Raw genomic sequence first — 17,952 nt, forward strand, 5'->3', positions numbered from 1 at the left:
GTATTATGTATGTATTACAATCTGATTAGCCCATCCTTTTCATCCCAGACGCATTATATAACAGCTTCAATTGCTCCTACATAGGTATATTGTTTTATAACTCTATCTACAATATCTAGAGATACATATGTGGTCTTATTCTACGTGGAAATTTTGGCGCATCTCTTTTCCATCAGCAGCATAAGAGGGGAAAATAGATTAAACGCATATATTGTTGGTGTTACAATTTTAGATACGTGTAATATATATCACAAATAATTCACAATTGTTTAATTTTGAGATCTCTTTAATAACACTAATATTTTACGTTTAATGAGTCCCTTTTTGTAGAATCTATTACTATGCATTGATGATAAAGGGCCGTACATTTTTTATAACTACACAACATGTCACCTGGTTTAATTTGTCTGTTGCAGGTGCTGTGCTTAATTGTCAATTCTGACATTGGTCAGAGCACATTGACAACAGACCGTTCAGTGAATGGTATGTCTGTTATTCTTTTTGTATTGTTTTTATCGCAAGATTGTACCTATATCAAAGTTTTAGTTTGCTTTATCTTACGTATAAATGTTATCTTTATTTAATACAGACGCGGATGAAGTCGCCAACCTTTCCACTGATGCTTCAGAGGTATTAAATGGTGATGAAGCAAGCGAATTTGTGAGCACTATTTAGTAAAGCATATATTTTGTTTCAGGATAATGATGACACTCCCGATGTATCCATAGCTGGTCCAGAACCTCGTGAGTTACGAACGGTTACTAAGAAACCGGCAACCAAGAAAGCTGTTACTAAGAAACCGGTCACCAAGAAAACGGTTACTAAAAGGACTGTTGCTAAGAAAACGGTTACCAAGAAAGCTGTGCCTAAGAAACCTGCAGTAAAAGTCAAGCCCCGTACGGGCAATGCCAAACCTGCGGTTAATCGCATGAAGTCTAAGAATATGAAACGGAAACCTGCTATTAAAGGCAAAGCGAAGAATGTCTCACGCCGTAAAAAAATTCTAGATGCAAAAGATTCATACGTTCGTTACAAGGCTACCATTCGAGATCCAAGGCATTTTTACGTATCACAGGTAAATTACGACAGTAGTGTACCCGGTAAGAACACCGTATATTTGTACTTTAATAAACCTTTATCTGAGGATGATATTGCCAACCTGATTAAGAAAAGTAGACTAGAATTGGCTGATAAAAACTATACTTCCATGGATATTAAAGACATGTCAAAAATCAAGCCTTCAGATTACCACAGCAGTTGGGTTTACGATGAGGATTCTGAAAAGTTTTATAACATAAAGAACTTGAAATATAACAACCAAGGCGTGCCTATTGAAGCTAATACAAGTGAAAATAGTGGAATGATCAGTACTTCAGACAGCACTAACAGTGAATCCACATCTAGCACTTCATCCCTAAGCAGCCAACTCAGTAGCGATAGCAGCGATTCTATGGTGTCTGAGAGCGACAGTACAGAATCGCGTGTTACAACGGTTATTGATGAAGATAAAGGATCCACCAACGAATCTCCGGATGCTTCTGAAGAGTCTTCGTCATTATTATCTGAATCTAGCACATCGAGTAAAATGGGATCGAAGAAAGTTTCGCAGCTGTCTAGTGAATCATCTGAGGAGAGTCTTACTTCATCTAGTGAAGCAAATAGCTCCTCGATGAAAAGTTCGACATCATCTTTGAATAAATCCGAGGAAGGTAGTACTGATAGTGAACAATCAGTCGTATCAAATTCGACAAAGATAGTTGGCAAGAAAGGTTCAAGTACAACATCGGGTGACAGCGAAGAAGGATCCGAGGGTGAAGCAAATAGCTCCTCGATTAAAAGTTCGACATCATCTTTGAGTAAATCCGAGGAAGGTAGTACTGATAGTGAACAATCAGTCGTATCAAATTCGACAAAGATAGTTGGCAAGAAAGGTTCAAGTACAACATCGGGTGACAGCGAAGAAGGCTCCGAGGGTGAAGCAAATAGCTCCTCGATGAAAAGTTCGACATCATCTTTGAATAAATCCGAGGAAGGTAGTACTGATAGTGAACAATCAGTCGTATCAAATTCGACAAAGATAGTTGGCAAGAAAGGTTCAAGTACAACATCGGGTGACAGCGAAGAAGGCTCCGAGGGTGAAGCAAATAGCTCCTCGATGAAAAGTTCGACATCATCTTTGAATAAATCCGAGGAAGGTAGTACTGATAGTGAACAATCAGTCGTATCAAATTCGACAAAGATAGTTGGCAAGAAAGGTTCAAGTACAACATCGGGTGACAGCGAAGAAGGCTCCGTGGGTGAAGCAAATAGCTCCTCGATGAAAAGTTCGACATCATCTTTGAATAAATCCGAGGAAGGTAGTACTGATAGTGAACAATCAGTCGTATCAAATTCGACAAAGATAGTTGGCAAGAAAGGTTCAAGTACAACATCGGGTGACAGCGAAGAAGGCTCCGAGGGTGAAGCAAAGACGTTTATCTCAACGGCAGAGATAAACCTTTCTAACAAGAACGCTGCATCATCTTCATCTGATGAATCAAGCGAATTGAATGAGGAAGGTTCTTCTTCGACTAGTTCCACAACTACATTTAAGAAAAAAGGGAATAAATCTAAGTCCGTTGCTAGTGACGAGGTTTCGGAAGACGGTAGCAACATCACTAGCACTACCATTACGACTATCGGCCGTAAGAAAATAGTCGGTGGCAAGGGCACGAGTGATACCGACGTAAATAGTGAAAGCAAATCGGAAAGTTATACGTATAGTTTAGTAGATGATGATGGGAATCCATCGGATAGAAGTGGCCATAGTGAAATTATAGGGGATGAAATAGCTTCCAATGAGTCTGGTGATGGCACACCCGTTTTAACTGGTTTCAAGCGTTTAAACGAGGATGGTGAAGTAGTGCAAGGGCCTCAATTGCCTACCAGCACCATTGACAGTTCGGATGAGGTAGATGGCGTGAAATCTGTTAAGAAGGGTAAACTTTCACCACTGTGGTCGCGAAGGCGTCTACAGAACGAAGTGATAAAGACAAAAAAGGACGTCAAGGTTTTACAGAAGGAAGTTGTGAACACTAAGAAAGTCGTTAGTGTATTAAAGAACGACATGAGCAAGACAGTTGGTAAATTAGACGAAGTAGTTAGGCTTTAAAGAGTTTTTATTGTGCCTAAGTATGTTACACCAGGCCATTTTTGTGATAAATGCGGCCACATAACCACTAGGGTATGAACAACTGGGTAGAGTAATTTGCCCGTGAAAGATAGGTCTTCAACGCGGCACATACTTTCGATGTATATCAATTTAATATTTCTTCTGAAGATAAGATTCAACACAGTTGCTGCGAAGCATATTGGCACAGCGATACCCGGGCCGTTAGTGATTATCAAATCGGGCTGTTCCGTGTATAGCATATTTAAAGACTTTATGAAGGATGATATCCCCTTGATTGCAGCCTGGGTATAACTTTCTCTGTGACTCTTTGGAACAGGTAGGCTGTATATTTGTTGGTTTATTGATACGTCCGTTTCGACGGATTGCGATAATTGGTGGATAAGTCTTTCAGTAGCAACATCTTTATCGTTACCTACTATATACACAAGCGTGGAACATCGATTTGGCAAGGACTTCATAATATCCCTCATCTCTCTAGCATGTCCTCCTGGTCCTATTACTACTGCAACCTTCCATTTGGAGTTGGTATTGCTTTTATTGCCACGTTTCCTGATCCATACAATTGATATCAACGCTGCGATAATGGTTCCGAGATATAAAAGGGCTTTTATCATTCCTCTAGGCACACTTTTGCGCAATTGCCAGATTTGTGGAACTACATAAATACGTCACGCAGCGATAAGGCACCCATTGTCCTTCCAAGCTGCTATTAATATTTCAATGTAATATGATATATATTATTAATTGTTGATGCGATATAACATTACTGCGTTGCTACTAATTGTTTTTTTGCCTTATGTGTAGATGCGATGTGTGCGATAGACAGCCTGAGTTCATGTATTCCTAGCTGCTTAAGCGCTGACGTGGAGTGTATATACGGATGTACGGTTTCTCCGTGTGCCAATACCATCTCTGCCACGCGCTGGCACACCATGTGTAGCTCTATAGGTTTAAGCGCTTCGCATTTGGTAAGTACTACTTGGAATGGTACCCGCAACTCTTCCAGCATCGACCATAGTTTTAAATCACGTTCCATTGGTCCTCTGCGTGCATCTATCAGGGACAACACTCTTTGTAAGCTGCATGAATACTATTAGGAAGGCTATTTTCATACCTCGTTGATTCCTCAAGGTACTTGTTAACCAGGACAGACCACTCATTTCTAATATTCTGGGTATTAAATATCTCTCGTATGCTACAATCTTACATCATTCACCTTGGCAAATCCGTATCCCGGGAGGTCAACTAATGAAAGTTCAGCTCCTAGATCAAATGTGAACATGTGTCTAGTTCTTCCCTGTGTCGTTATGTATCCATGTGGTTCTACATACTGGATTGTTTGACACCGGCGCGAATTTCGGGTTCTTTAGCAGTTGTCCATTAGATAACTGAACACAATGTATCTTTTCGGGAATATACCATACCATATTCCTAGCAAAGTGCGGTATCATCTGCCTATATAGCAGAGAGTTGATAATGCTCGATTTGCCAACATTTGATCTACCTACTATAGCCACCTGTATAGTAACTCAGTTGACAGCATAGATCCGCGTAATACATGACACCATAAATCGTTATGAATACGAATAACAAGGCACAAGCAATCCATACCTGTGGGATTTTCTTCTTAGGGGCCTTGTCTATAGTATCTGCTACATAAACTGGATTAGTTGAAACCTTCTTTGAAAAGAGCTCTGCAGCATATTGTACCTGTATACCATATATTCCCAGTTATAACGCATACATTTGCTTCAGCAGTGAACGGTGCTTCGGATGTACCATGCGGGTCATAGATATTAACGAATGGCTTCGCCATATAAGGTTCTGTGTACGTATGAGAGTTGCATAGCTTATATACCTATAATGAATGGTTTTTTAAGTAAATTAGAAGAAACCGGCGACCGAGTCATCGATTAGTTGTACATAGTTTGGTATAAAGTGCTCTAACGGAACGATATGAACAATATGGGCTAAACATTCCCTAAAGTGTGTAGTGGCGATAGATCATAAGAAACATGATATCTGTCGTCACATCTGCAGGATTCTTAAAGTAACTGATATAATAACACTTTTATTTATATGTTAAACCGATGTGTAGTGTTTGTAGGCGATTATATGACGTTGGAATTACGGTGATATACATTACTGATCTTCATCAACGATTTGCTTTACGTGTTTTAGGAATTTTTCCGATTGCCTCATTAAAATCTCTTCTTGGCGTATTATCATGCGATCTATATCAGACATTTGGTATCCTTGTGTAGTACCTTGTCTTACGGCCTTGTTCTCATTAATATACTGACGTTTGTCCTTCTCTATTTTGCCTCGGTTGGTTATAGTACTATCTTCAACAGACTCTCTTCTTTTCTTACTATGCAAGTTACGATCCCGACTCCGAGATCTGCTTCTAGAGCTTCTATTGTTACGTTTCAACTTTCCTACAGGCAACGTCATAAAGAATGCATTTTGCCTTACGTGTTCTCTCAGCATCCTTTACTGGCGACTGTGTATGCCTTTGGGGATATGTATAGCATGCTACAATTTCTGGTTCAGTACTCAGCGTATCAGCAGTATCCTCTGTTACCGTAACGCTTGCTTTACATCTATCGATCTCTTGATCGTTGGCGGTATTTACATATATGTTTTTCTTAAGGCATTCACGTTCCAGAAATGCCAGTGGATCCATACTTTTGCTTTGTTTGCAATTCCGTGGTGTGTAGGATCTCTCCTAAATGCTATATAGCTGACCCTATAGTATCTATGATGTATATCAGAACATAGACTTATATATTCTATAAATTAAAAGGCTGGTACATGTGTCGAGCAGCTAGGCCACTTTTGTGTTATTGACGGCGTGCAGTAAATTCGCTTAGACAGGTGTTCTTAGTTGTCTTCAACTTGCCGTACCCGGTACTGCAGTTAGCTTGCATAAAGCTCAGACAGGTGCTTTACGAATACCATATCACATCTTTGCTGTTGATCGATAAGCTTTCTCACATGCTCACTCATTTGGTAGTGTAGCTTGAGATCGGTTTCAAGCTGCGATTCCGGTGAAAGCGATGTATCCAATATGGTATCCACGTACATGTCGGCCACCATCTCTTGGTAAGGCTCGCCTGCCGAGTCAATTATCATCTTGGAGGTAATGCTGTTGTTATATGGGCTCGCATCGCCCTCACTGAAGGATTCTACATTATCCTGGGTCACAGACCCCAGCTGTGAATCGGCATATAAGGTCGATCCATCCACGTGATACATCCTTATTAGGCAATCCAGCATTGACACATGACGCTTGACCTGGGTCAGTATTGAGTCAACCTGAGAGTCGTCTGGGAATATATCCTTTTGTGAGACAGTAGCGGTAGGAATAGGCATTACAACAGCTTCATCGTTCATTAGCTGGTTCAGATTCTTGTAAGTATCCACCTGTCTTCGCCTGTTAGATACGTAGTGCGCTCCAGTGGAGAGCGCATCTCCAGCTGGTATCCACCTGAGACCGTATAAATCATTTTCCTGGACACCATCGTCTTCGCCACGCTCGTCCTTTTCTTTTATACTGATCCATGAACTGCTTTCATCCTTCTTCAGGCAAACTTCTTCCGCATATATCACGTGTTCGCCTCGGTTAAACCGTTCAATCTCCTTCATGAGGCTATTATTGAATAGCGATTTCATCAATTCATGCTGATCCATTGAAGAAAGCTTGCCAATGCTATCCAAATCTACTTGGGTGAAATATGAATTAAGGAAGGATGTATTGGTGTGGAAATCAGTTGGATCACGATCCGATCCATAGGCGTCGAAGACATGGGAATACGAATCTGATCCATCAGTGGCACCCAGTGAATATTGTAGTTCGTCCGTATGTTTGTAAAGCGATTCTTCACCGTGTTCTGCAGCGTCATTGTCAGTTTTAAATGCCGCCGACACGTTAATCCACGATGTTGGGTCCCGATCTGCACTTAGGGACAAGTGATGCTCTGTAAAATCGTCAATGTTGTCGTCGTCTAGATGGTCGGAGTGATTATCCTTTGTCAACTCTTCCAAATCGTCGTCATCCACAGCCCTTCGATGGGCGTCTGCATGTATCTTCGGAATGCGCGTAGTATCAAGTGCGTGAGATCCTAGACCAACACCTGATTTCACAGCCTTGTGCATAAGGTTCGTAAGCTCCTCTTTAGAAATACGCTCACTTTCATCGCCGTATCTATGTAAATAGAAGCAGTCAACGTTGGTACACTTGAGACCCTTTAGGAAAAACGTGCAGTATTTAGTGGTACCATAGGACGCCCTCAACAACTTTCCGTTAATATACGATCCGTCAATACCCTGTATGGCCGTTGCAGCTTCTGTTTTCTTAGAGTACGTTATATAGGCCGTATAGGATGCTCCTCCAACGTGAGAGTTATACGACTGGCTCTTGTTAATCACAATGTGCTGGATCTTCCCGTATTGCCCAAAGTACTCTTGCTGTTTCAATATATCCTTCTTGGCTAGCTTCGCCGGTATACCGACAACATATACTAGGTTGCGTTGTATCACACGTATTTCCTTTAGGTTGGCATTGTTACGTTGACCTGGTGAACACCCCTCTTCATCTCGTGTTGTGGCATCCTTGTCACTGGCATTCCTATGCTTCTTTGAGGTTTGTGTCCTTGAATTCATCTGTGTACGCGGTGCACTCTTGTACTTCATGTTGGATTCCTCATAGTCCCGTCTACAAGCTGGGCATTTGTTACCCATTGTCGTCCGTAAATAATGTAGGCACCATAGACACACCTGGTACTCGCAGGTACATGGGAAAAAATTCCGATCAGTTTCATCCAGTACCTCCATACACAGCGGACACAAGAGCTCATCATCGGCATCTTTGCCGTTAGCCAAAGTTCTGTGCCCATCCATTGTTTCAAGTAGCCCGATATGTATTCATCAGCGTATACACGTGTATATCCATCGATGCCTGTAGCCTAAAGGGATAGAGTGCGATCTATGTAACCTCAGCAGAACTCGATAACTTGTCTGTAAATGATGAAACATGTTGGTTCAAATGATGTAAACTAGCAGTAAACAAGCATTCACTAGTTAATAAGCAATGAAACCGCTGGAATAATAGAGGTAAGAAAAACAGGTTAGTTACACTTATGCCCATGACCCTATAACCCAGGGGCAAAGAAGTAACATTACAACAATCACGTTCAAGAGATTCAGAAACAATTGAAAACAGAATATTGCCACGATTGTAGCTCAACAGATACCACGTTGCCCAAGTATGGCCGGGCGTCAAGCAATGTAACGTGTAAACCTACATCAGCTAGGGTGATGTGATCCATATGACAGTTCATAAAAGATCCCAATCAACATTGCGGATATATATAAATCTTTTATAGTGGCTAAGTCCGCGTTGAAGCAGATACGTTGTCGCGTGAAACATCGTAGCCACCACACATCATCTTGCAATCACCATTTCAAATTACATCAAAAAATGTAATAGTAAATACATCTCCCAGTATTATCTTAATATGTTAAAGCTATAATATGTTTTGATGTGATTATTGGACACTTTTTATATAGAGGCATCGTGTTCCTTAATGCAGCATATAAATTCCATTCATTTATCCCTTCGATGCTATACCATTATTAACAGTGCAGCTCTAATGCTTTGCCAACTATTTGAGCACATTTCAACGTTCCTGTAATCATTTGTTATGCCTTGCCAGCTTCATGTCTATTGACGCGCGATGTAATTTACACTATATATTAGGTAAAATACACTCTGTGTTATGTTCATAAAATATGTGATACGATCTATTTTAGTATTTTTTGTAGAATGAAATAAATTTAGCAGTTTTCATTGTTAATATTTATTTTTCTTGCAGCAGAACAGCACTATAAACCTTTTAATTTATTTTGATACACATTTATTCTTCATTACATTTACTTTATACAATCTTTAGATATAATAATACTCAATCCGGCGTTATATTCCGCATTATCTAAAAGGATATTTCAATATTATTATTCACGGCATTTATAAACGATGGCGGATTCGGCGATTAGTAACGTCGTCACAGACGCTGCAGTTACCATGGCATCGGACAGAGCATCGGTAGAGTCTTTATGTGTACAATGCGGCGCCATGGGTATTACAATGGTTCTTATGCATATGATTCCTCACTTTAAAGGTATGTTTTATGTGAATGGGCACTATTAGACAAATTTTGTTTTCGCTTGTTTTAACATGACGTTTCAGAGGTTATTTTAATGTCGTTTGAGTGTCCTTCCTGTGGTTATCGCAACAGTGAACTTCAAGATGCTGCTCCGCTACAGGACTATGGACTTAGGCTTAAAGCTCATGTAGCTTATGAAGGGGTGAGTTGCTTATGAACTATTCAAATCGCATTGTTGTATTTAATTGTCTTATAGGCGCTGCGAAATCAAGTGGTGCTCTCCGGTACTACTTCTTGTAGAATAGGTACGCATAGATACAGTGGATTGTAATTCGCAACAGAGGAAATCGACTTTGAATTTCAACCAACTATGGAGAAGGGTACAGTGACTACTATCGAAGGATACCTGATGCGTTTGGCCGGAGGTTTAGGTGATCATATCAGCAGCATCGCCGATGCCATGAGAGAGAACCCCGGTATAATTATAGAGATGGCTGATGGGAAACAACACACAGCCGCTGAATACTTATATAGTTTGAATTCCATTAAGCAAAGTTTGATAGAATTCTCCGAGGGTGACAAGGTTTGTATAGGAAATGATTACATCAGTTTTTGCAGCCGTTCACTCTAATACTGGACGACCCTGCGGGAAACACTTACATAGAAGAAACGCAGCATTTGTCAGTTGAATCCACTCGCTACAATCGCAGTCCTGAACAGCAAGAGGTATGCTTTGCGTATTGTGACTATATCCGTCATAGATGTTGGGATATATTGCCAAGGAAGATGATAAAAAAGGTGTGTTATAGTCCATACTTAGTTATTGGTTCCCAGAAATTGATCTCACAACTCCCATCGCTGATGATGATGACGTTGGTAAGGAGGGATTATCTCTTCCAGTAGACTGCCCTCACTGCGGTAAGGTTGGCAACAATAAAATTTGCGAAGTTTGTAAGTTTATGTGTTTGGTGCTACTTACTTTATCTTAGTGGTACCTGGATTTGGACCTTGTGTCATTATGGCATTTACTTGTGAAAACTGTGGAGCCAAGTCGAATGAAATTAAACCCGGCGGTGGCTACAAGGAGCATGCTAGAAAGTGGACCTTAAAGGTACAGGATGTTACTGACCTAAACAGGGATGTTATAATATCCGAGACTGCTACTATTCATATCCCTCTTTTGGAGTTGGACATGACTGCTGGTACCATAGGCGCTGTCTACACAACTGTTGAAGGCATGCTAATAAAGCATGCAGACAGCTTGGAAACGGCATATCCGTTTTTACTGGGTGATTCCGCTGACCCATCCAATACCACCCTGAAGGATAAAGTGCGTCAGCTGAGGGCACTTGCTTCGGGTGAATTCAAGCAGCCTTATGAGATCATCATAGATGACCCTGCCGATCATTCATTCGTTGGAGCTCGTAATGGTGCTTCTGGAGACGACAGCAACCTGCGCTCGGAGACTTACCAGCGCACAGCTGAGCAGAACGATCTACTGGGACTAACAGATATGGTAACAGAAAATTACTAGAACAAGTTTAGAATTTGGTCTATTTTGACCAGCGATTCACGGATAACATTGGTGTCGCATGAATCTGACCCTGCCGCGCGGATTACAGAAACGTAGGCACTTTCCACATGTCTATCCCAGGTGGAGGCTACTACCGAAAGTACTACACGGAAGATCGACACTCGCTCTAAGGCGATTTCAGCGCCTGGATAATCACTGGCGCTACTTACGCGGGGCCAAATAGCATATATCGACGATCGGATAAAGCCTGCTATTGCACAGGTGACGACCAACTGATCAGTCGCCAATACCGCATAAGGTTTTTGTTGTATGCTTTCTATATCAACCTGCGTGTATTTAAAAACATGTTGTAATTTTCTTACCTCGTAATTCTTTGATACGTGGTCGACCAGTGTATGCATTATCTGCTGTGAGCTCGTATTCGCGAAGTCACGCAATGCCTCCACGGCATCACCGCGTAAATCTTCACAATTCAACTCGCCCAGTATCTTGCAAAGTAACCTGTCAACGCTCACCATGTACACCAAGGTCTCAGTGTACATGTTTTGGGGCTCCACATTAAACACTGTATCCATCTCAGCCAAAGTGTCCATATTATCAGGAAGAGGGGATATAACTGCCGTGGTCAACCGTATGTCGCCACTAGAGGCATCCATACGAGCACGCTCCAGCCTGTAATCAACAGTTTTGTAAATGTCTGGCGAAAGCATCGTCAACTGTTGAAGCAACCTTACAAGCCACTGAGGTGGCAGAGATGCCAGAGCAAACTCCAGCAGCCGCTGTATAAATACATCAGATTTCATATGGGAAACCCGACATGACCCATCAGATGCTACTATACGAGCACCTGACATCGTAGCTACAGCGCGCAACTCCTCATTGTCATCCTGTAACAACACTAACATGGCCATCAGAACGTGGGTTACATACATTCCAATGGCATCCTGGCAATAACGACCACCACGAGGAGAACATATGCCAATATCACGCAGAACAACCGCTACTGGCATCCTAATGACAATATCAGTGCCAGGGTCTACCGCCTTTAGCAGAAGACCAGCACCCATAGACAGAACACGCGAATCAATATCAGAGTCGCCGTGTTTTAACAAAGCATACAAATGACAACATGTCCAAACTTGGATGAAAAAATCAGAATTGTACAACAAACGTTCCGTTATCAATGCTATGAAAGACGCCGACCACTGCTGGTTAAAGAATTGAGTTCCGCAAGGTAAACCACCCTGCAATAGACGACGACCAATAGCATTGAACAGACTGACAACAACAGTACAAACATAGAACGGAGGAACGTGGCCAAGTATTTCTATTCCGAGATGCCACAGTGATAGCAACTGGCCAGTGCCGCAACTCGCCACCGCGGGGTTATCCAAATAGTAAACAACACGCTCCAACGCTGCCTGGAGTACACGATGACGGGCTTCAATGCCGCTTAGATGTTTCAACAAGAATGTGGTAAAGTCATCGTAACTTAACGTGCTTGATGTAGCACTGCCAAAGTTATGTAACAGGAACATAGAGTCAACGAGAGAGCTTGCAGCACGCAATTTCACGGTATCATCCTCCCGGATGCGCCTGTAATGCATTAACATCAACATGAGATTGGGGTTGGTGAGTGGTACCATCTCAGCATCTATACCCATGAATGAACGAACTCTGTCTAGGACCTTGTCGCCAAGAACATAGGATGAAATCAACGCTAATATTTTACAGGACTCCACTAAACCATGATAGGCAGAAGACGTCACCTGATCAATCTTTAACAGCAGAGCTCCTAAACTCGTGACCCCGGCCTGGAGTAAGCACAAACGCTCAAGTATCTTAATTGCCTGGACCACATTCTCAAAACAGTTGGCAGTTATAGTAACTATGTACATAGTCAGCAGTAAAGCTCCCGATAACGGTTGAGCAAGAACCAGTGACTCCACCTCACTCAGATGGTTAGCCAATAACATTGATGCGATGGAACGGATGTAAACTATACACGGAGTATAGTCACTGACACGCATCATTATACCATCAAAGCCATTGTCAATCATGAGATCAAGACACTCGGTGATTAACATCAAATTGCCATTAACACAGTTGCTACCACCCCTGGTGGATACTAAACTACGGCAAGTCTTCAACAACAAGTCGGCAACGCTGGACTCTGATGTATCGGCAGAGTTCTTAGCCAACAGCTTGGCTGACATTATCCTAATGGAAGCATTAGTCGAGTACAGTATTGACCCGATGTTCTGAGTCAGCTGGCACGCAACATCGCCCGGGAACGTGTATAAGGGGATGCGTATCAAAAAGTTAAATACAAAAGCAGAGCTCTGGTAAAGTGCAGCATACTCGGGAACCGGGTTCAAATTTTCATAGCTTTCAGAACTGTCCACCGTCATGCGCTTTATATCAAGTAGAATCCTGTTGAGCTCATTGGATAATGCAGCATTGTGACACAGAGTAAGCTTCTGGTCAAGTAGAGCGTCAGTGGAAGCTACATTCACTTCACTACCAGTAATGTGGTGTAATACCGATGAAAATAACAAAGCCGCCGAATTGCGGACTGACCAGTCACCATGCGACATGTTACACAAACTAGCGCATAGCGCATCACCAGCATGGATATTGTTCGACCAACGTAATTCCTTGCAACGGAACAACGCACATAAAATGTTGAGTGAGTGAATGCGAATGTCAACGTCAGTGAAACTGCGATCACGAGTGTCAAACCATGTGGGTTCAGTCTTGCATAGATTCAATAAGGTATCCACAGCAAAGGGTAACAATACAGGCTTGTGGCGGTCACTCTCGGATTTCAGAATTGATGTAAAGGCACGAGCAATAGGTTCGGAACGACGATGTGAATCACGAAGCATGGTGAATATCTCATTCCACTGTTCATCAGCAACGGTGTGGCCCTTCAACTGCTCAAGCAATATGAAAAGCCATTCCTTCAAACAACGCTGAAGACCAATTATTACTAGCTTACGACAGATCCAAGTCAAGAGGTCAGCCAAAGCATCAGTACAACCAAAGTGTCGACATTTCATCAGCGCTGCTATTATGTATCGACCTAGGTCATTAGTTATATCATAGAGCATCTTAACGTTAGCACCAGGCTCAACAATTAACTCGTTACGTACAGTTTCCAAAGCAATCGAGCCGTTTACACTCTGCGGAAGAATCCACTGCAATACTGAACGCATAGCTCCAGTGCATTCGTAAATAGTCTTCCAGCATAAAACTGTAAAGGGTCTTAAGTTACTGTCATCAGGAACTGAACACTTAGGTGTGGCCTTCATCTTTATCTTGGTGCATTCGAAACCATCAGAACATAAGCAGCAGTCAATGTATAAGTTCTCGTAATCGCTTATAAATTCGTAACTATGGTCACCGTAACGGGTTATCAAGTGACCCCGACAGTCTATCTGATAATCTTTAGAATCGCGAACCGCATCTTCACTCTCATGACCGACGTACTTCAATATGTGGTTGCAAATATCCTTTATGGCACCGTATAACCCTATGAATAGACCCTCGAAAGCAAAGTGATCCACAACCTTGCAGTATACACTAGGAGGTATAGCATCCATGTAGTGAGATATCAACGATAATAATCCAGCAGGCGACGAGGCCAACTCAGGATGTAAAACGTCAACGCTGGTGGCCAACCTAGTCATGAAGCACTCGAGGTGATGCTTAAAGCAGCCTAGCACAAGCAATACTACATTATAGTCTACCACAGTTGATGTGCCCTTTGACATCATAATGGCAGATAACAAATCAAACCGCGAAAGGGCAGTCTTCGTATTATCATTGGCATCTAAACCAAAGAGGAGTAAAGTTAGCGCCTTGGCGCCAGAAATGTAAGGTGTAGATTTAACACTCCATAAACATGATGCTGCACGAATAGACAAGGATTTCAGGTTATCTTCACCATCCTTTGACAATGTACCTGATACATACCCACTGGGAAACAGTAGTAACGACTTCAGTATCAAATCCTGCTGACGGGTAGACATGTAAAACAGGGAGGTGAACATAGGTACCACCAAATCATCAAAGAACGGGTGCAATAGCTCCAAAGCTGATGGCATATCCTCTGCAAGCATCTGTAATGTTATATGCAACACCTCCAAAGCAGTGGTGTTCCTAAAGTCACTGGTACATGGATTCAAGGTATTGGTAAGGGTTTTAAGCACCAACATAAAATAGCCGCAGTGACGCACAAGATTTCCAAATGCATCGTCAGGATCATCGGGATTCACATGGATGTCAATGACGCTGAATCCATCCTGGCCCAACGATACCATTCCAAAATCAAACTCCAATGCCCGCCTCAGCATGTCCAAATTAAACGTTACTATGGATAGAAGACGACGCATGAATGGCTTGATGGCTGCTACAAAATGCTGGCGATATGAAGGTATGGAAGTCTTTAGGCAATGGTGTAATGCAAAGAGCATAAGCTCCAATTCAATCTTCTCCAATGGTTGCCGTGTCTTCGGGCAGCAAGCGACAGCCTTTAGTACGTTGATGGATATGTCACTGTTTAAACTTAAAAGACCCTCCTTAAGCTTAGCCAGTGGGATGTAAAAGAGCCGCACCTGAGTGTGAGAAGATAAAGTCGTAACGTCAAACTTGAATGAACCCAAGGAGTCAACAATGAGGGCACCCTTTAGTGGAGTACCGTCAACAACAGTGTCAACAAAGTTTACTCTATTCAAAGAACGAGCATTCCAAAGACAGATGCTCTCTGTAAAATGGAACGGTGCCTCGAGAGGTATGATGTGATCAACAGTTTCAGGCTCCGATACAGTGCAAATACGATCAATCAAAGCGACCATGTCATCAACCAAACTGAAGTGTCCCTTTAACAAAAAGCTGTTTCCATTTTGTAAAAGCTCACGATCTTGGTCTACCAAGTATTGATAAAAGGTACACTGACTAAAGGTAGTAGACAGCCTTAACATCTCGCAGACGTAGTCTTTGTCGATACGTCTGAATATATTCTTGAATGACTCAGCCAAGGCATATGACCTAGTATCTAACTGCTCCCTAGATACGTTCTGTTGGGGAATCAAGTGGCCATGTGATCTGTCCTTAACAACAAGCTGCTTGCAATGCATAACAGCAATCATACAAGGGTACAACAAACATTGAGTTACAATTAAAGCAACGTCAACACCACGCTCTGTGCATAGGAAACGAGCTTTATCATATATGCGCTGCACCAACTCAGTAAGCAAAACGATAGCCGAACCCTTGATTGAAGCTATCGTAAGAGAATCGATAAGATGGGGAATCAAAAACGGCTGTAAACGCAAAACTTCCTCTGGTCCAACACACTTCAACACATTCTGGAATCCAAGATAACGAAGCTTTAGATTACCACTGAAGGCATCGGTCACAGTTGATACCAACATGCGACTGTACTCCAACACAACGTGATCACTATATTCAGCTAATAAAGAAAATGTAATCTCCATAAGTTTTGACCAAGTACATACCGCCAAATTGGATATACGCCTAACCTTACGAGTCCAGTAGGTAAGTATCAAAGAGGGCATCTCTTCCAAACAGGCGAAAATAGCATGGTTGTGGAATGATTTGTGGGTGATAAAAGACATAAATAACTGGAGACCCTGTAGAGTAGAATAGTTAACGTCAACCCGTAAACAATTATCAGTGGCACTCTTGAATATAGTAAAAGATAAACGCAGGCATTGTACAACAAAATTATCCTTTACACCAAGGTCCTCAATGGAATTATCCTGGAAATCCTTGCCGTAAAAGCTGTATACAAACGTCAATATGCCACGGATAACAGAAAGATGACCCATGCTAGGCAAAGATACCATTAGGGTAAAGAGCTCATCCGGGTTGCCAAAGTTGCAACTTTCAATTGATCTGTCCGTAGAAGACAGGCAGCCACTCTCATTACCCGTAAAGACGGACAAAATGCGATCATAAGATCCCAGGTACCTCAATATCCCCGATTGGTAAGCCTCGATCTTATCCACATAATAGACAGCATACAGAAGACCAATTAAAGTAGCGCCACACTGGCACAAAACGTCACGATCTGCAGTCTGATCACAGAATACCAACAAAAGTTTGCATAAAAATGCATCAATACATTCAATGTCAATGCGATCTGTACAAACGGGGGCATTACGGGGTCCACGGTGGAAAAGTAACAGGTTCAAACCTTTCAACGCTAAAATCCTACTTTTTTGGTAACTCACATTGTCACTTACAGTCACTAAATTGGAATCGCCAACTTGGTCATGAGTGTCAAGACCAATGGTGTTGAGCAAACCAACAAAAGCTATCACTGCGTCATCACCAAGCAAACAAAGAATATCGTCACACTCCGCTAGAGCATGCAGATCCGATATCCTCCGATGTATAGTTAAAGTACAATCTGATGCCACTAAATGCGATACGTGACTATCCACGGTAATAGACAACACGCCAGTATCCAATGTACGCAGCAAGCTAACGCACGCTGAAGAGAATCCCTTAGAAAGACATAGCCATTCAGCTTCAAGAAAGAACTCCAGCACATATACGCATAAGCTAGAGGTTATAGCATCCAAATTACTGTGTGTGACCCTTGAAGTAACCTCTAGATCGTTGAGGTACTGCTCCAGGTCATACAGAGACTTAGCTATCTTACCACGGGGTAACTCATATGATATCTCCGTAATGTTAAATTTCCAAGCATCATCCTTGGAGGCCTCGCATAACAGACGGTCGTAGAGCATAGCCAGACGAACGCATTTTGAAAAACCTGGCTTATTGCTGTTACGGTGTGTGTCACACACCTCACTCTCGCTGTCTACACCAGGTAAACTGGTCAACGTGACATCTGTTACTTTCGCAGTATGTCCCTTGTGGACAGAAGCAGGTGTACAAGCCATAGTAACGACATAGACTCAGTAAAAGGACTTTTGCTTTAGCAGCGTTGGTATACAAGCGTTACAAAGGACGCTATGTTAGATTAACCACGTTACACATCTTTAATTTGACGCAATAAATAGCAATAACAAATCATTCCTCAG

General features: G+C 42.1%; 7 protein-coding genes across 7 annotated transcripts; 2 read left to right on the forward strand and 5 right to left on the reverse strand.

Moving 5' to 3' along the window:
- The first annotated feature begins 361 nt into the window (after positions 1 to 361).
- Positions 362 to 3,166, forward strand: BBOV_IV004080 (uncharacterized protein). The gene is made up of 3 exons (XM_001610287.2): positions 362 to 483; positions 590 to 660; positions 698 to 3,166. The coding sequence occupies exons 1-3, from the start codon at positions 387 to 389 to the stop codon at positions 3,149 to 3,151; spliced, it is 2,622 nt and encodes an 873-aa protein (XP_001610337.1). The 5' UTR covers positions 362 to 386; the 3' UTR covers positions 3,152 to 3,166.
- BBOV_IV004090 (uncharacterized protein) lies at positions 3,108 to 3,806 on the reverse strand. Its single transcript, XM_001610288.2, has one exon. It carries the CDS (start codon positions 3,784 to 3,786, stop codon positions 3,148 to 3,150), a length of 639 nt encoding a protein of 212 aa, XP_001610338.1. The 5' UTR covers positions 3,787 to 3,806; the 3' UTR covers positions 3,108 to 3,147.
- A 126-nt stretch (positions 3,807 to 3,932) lies between these two features.
- On the reverse strand, positions 3,933 to 5,159 carry BBOV_IV004100 (GTP-binding domain family protein). Its single transcript, XM_001610289.2, has 8 exons — positions 5,031 to 5,159; positions 4,917 to 4,996; positions 4,784 to 4,882; positions 4,597 to 4,689; positions 4,504 to 4,560; positions 4,380 to 4,469; positions 4,287 to 4,342; positions 3,933 to 4,251 (listed from the first exon to the last, which is right to left on the reverse strand). Exons 1-8 carry the CDS (start codon positions 5,080 to 5,082, stop codon positions 3,936 to 3,938), a joined length of 843 nt encoding a protein of 280 aa, XP_001610339.2. The 5' UTR covers positions 5,083 to 5,159; the 3' UTR covers positions 3,933 to 3,935.
- Positions 5,160 to 5,307: 148 nt separating this feature from the next.
- Positions 5,308 to 5,864, reverse strand: BBOV_IV004105 (uncharacterized protein). Its single transcript, XM_051767801.1, has 2 exons — positions 5,648 to 5,864; positions 5,308 to 5,610 (listed from the first exon to the last, which is right to left on the reverse strand). The coding sequence occupies exons 1-2, from the start codon at positions 5,856 to 5,858 to the stop codon at positions 5,315 to 5,317; spliced, it is 507 nt and encodes a 168-aa protein (XP_051623642.1). The 5' UTR covers positions 5,859 to 5,864; the 3' UTR covers positions 5,308 to 5,314.
- A 115-nt stretch (positions 5,865 to 5,979) lies between these two features.
- On the reverse strand, positions 5,980 to 8,644 carry BBOV_IV004110 (RNA recognition motif domain containing protein). Its single transcript, XM_001610290.2, has 2 exons — positions 8,479 to 8,644; positions 5,980 to 8,191 (listed from the first exon to the last, which is right to left on the reverse strand). The coding sequence occupies exon 2, from the start codon at positions 8,072 to 8,074 to the stop codon at positions 6,092 to 6,094; it is 1,983 nt and encodes a 660-aa protein (XP_001610340.1). The 5' UTR covers positions 8,075 to 8,191; positions 8,479 to 8,644; the 3' UTR covers positions 5,980 to 6,091.
- A 512-nt stretch (positions 8,645 to 9,156) lies between these two features.
- BBOV_IV004120 (ZPR1 zinc-finger domain containing protein) lies at positions 9,157 to 10,878 on the forward strand. Its single transcript, XM_001610291.2, has 8 exons — positions 9,157 to 9,354; positions 9,423 to 9,541; positions 9,596 to 9,644; positions 9,681 to 9,922; positions 9,958 to 10,065; positions 10,101 to 10,137; positions 10,174 to 10,290; positions 10,329 to 10,878. The coding sequence occupies exons 1-8, from the start codon at positions 9,210 to 9,212 to the stop codon at positions 10,871 to 10,873; spliced, it is 1,362 nt and encodes a 453-aa protein (XP_001610341.1). The 5' UTR covers positions 9,157 to 9,209; the 3' UTR covers positions 10,874 to 10,878.
- On the reverse strand, positions 10,867 to 17,911 carry BBOV_IV004130 (uncharacterized protein). The gene is made up of 2 exons (XM_051767416.1): positions 11,236 to 17,911; positions 10,867 to 11,199 (listed from the first exon to the last, which is right to left on the reverse strand). Exons 1-2 carry the CDS (start codon positions 17,809 to 17,811, stop codon positions 10,870 to 10,872), a joined length of 6,906 nt encoding a protein of 2,301 aa, XP_051623228.1. The 5' UTR covers positions 17,812 to 17,911; the 3' UTR covers positions 10,867 to 10,869.
- Between the last annotated feature and the right edge of the window lie 41 nt (positions 17,912 to 17,952).

Source organism: Babesia bovis, assembly GCF_000165395.2.
Source record: "Babesia bovis T2Bo chromosome 4 map unlocalized Chr4_1, whole genome shotgun sequence".
In the NCBI taxonomy this organism is placed as follows: domain Eukaryota; phylum Apicomplexa; class Aconoidasida; order Piroplasmida; family Babesiidae; genus Babesia; species Babesia bovis.

Excerpts from the sequence above, each read along its gene's own strand:
- BBOV_IV004090 (XM_001610288.2), bottom strand. The coding sequence starts at position 3,786 with ATGATAAAAGCCCTTTTATATCTCGGAACCATTATCGCAGCGTTGATA.
- BBOV_IV004110 (XM_001610290.2), bottom strand. The coding sequence starts at position 8,074 with ATGGATGGGCACAGAACTTTGGCTAACGGCAAAGATGCCGATGATGAG.
- BBOV_IV004105 (XM_051767801.1), bottom strand. The coding sequence starts at position 5,858 with ATGGATCCACTGGCATTTCTGGAACGTGAATGCCTTAAGAAAAACATA. Across the intron at positions 5,611-5,647 it reads AAAGGATGCTGAGAGAACAC|GAAAGTTGAAACGTAACAAT; the intron begins GTAAGGCAAAAT and ends CGTTGCCTGTAG.
- BBOV_IV004120 (XM_001610291.2), top strand. The coding sequence starts at position 9,210 with ATGGCGGATTCGGCGATTAGTAACGTCGTCACAGACGCTGCAGTTACC. Across the intron at positions 10,066-10,100 it reads GCAGTCCTGAACAGCAAGAG|ATGTTGGGATATATTGCCAA; the intron begins GTATGCTTTGCG and ends TATCCGTCATAG. Across the intron at positions 10,291-10,328 it reads CAATAAAATTTGCGAAGTTT|TGGTACCTGGATTTGGACCT; the intron begins GTAAGTTTATGT and ends ACTTTATCTTAG.
- BBOV_IV004080 (XM_001610287.2), top strand. The coding sequence starts at position 387 with ATGTCACCTGGTTTAATTTGTCTGTTGCAGGTGCTGTGCTTAATTGTC. Across the intron at positions 484-589 it reads AACAGACCGTTCAGTGAATG|ACGCGGATGAAGTCGCCAAC; the intron begins GTATGTCTGTTA and ends TATTTAATACAG. Across the intron at positions 661-697 it reads GTGATGAAGCAAGCGAATTT|GATAATGATGACACTCCCGA; the intron begins GTGAGCACTATT and ends ATTTTGTTTCAG.
- BBOV_IV004130 (XM_051767416.1), bottom strand. The coding sequence starts at position 17,811 with ATGGCTTGTACACCTGCTTCTGTCCACAAGGGACATACTGCGAAAGTA. Across the intron at positions 11,200-11,235 it reads ACGTATCAAAGAATTACGAG|GTTGATATAGAAAGCATACA; the intron begins GTAAGAAAATTA and ends AAATACACGCAG.
- BBOV_IV004100 (XM_001610289.2), bottom strand. The coding sequence starts at position 5,082 with ATGACTCGGTCGCCGGTTTCTTCTAATTTACTTAAAAAACCATTCATT. Across the intron at positions 4,883-4,916 it reads CGTTCACTGCTGAAGCAAAT|GTACAATATGCTGCAGAGCT; the intron begins GTATGCGTTATA and ends TATGGTATACAG. Across the intron at positions 4,252-4,286 it reads TACCTTGAGGAATCAACGAG|CTTACAAAGAGTGTTGTCCC; the intron begins GTATGAAAATAG and ends GTATTCATGCAG.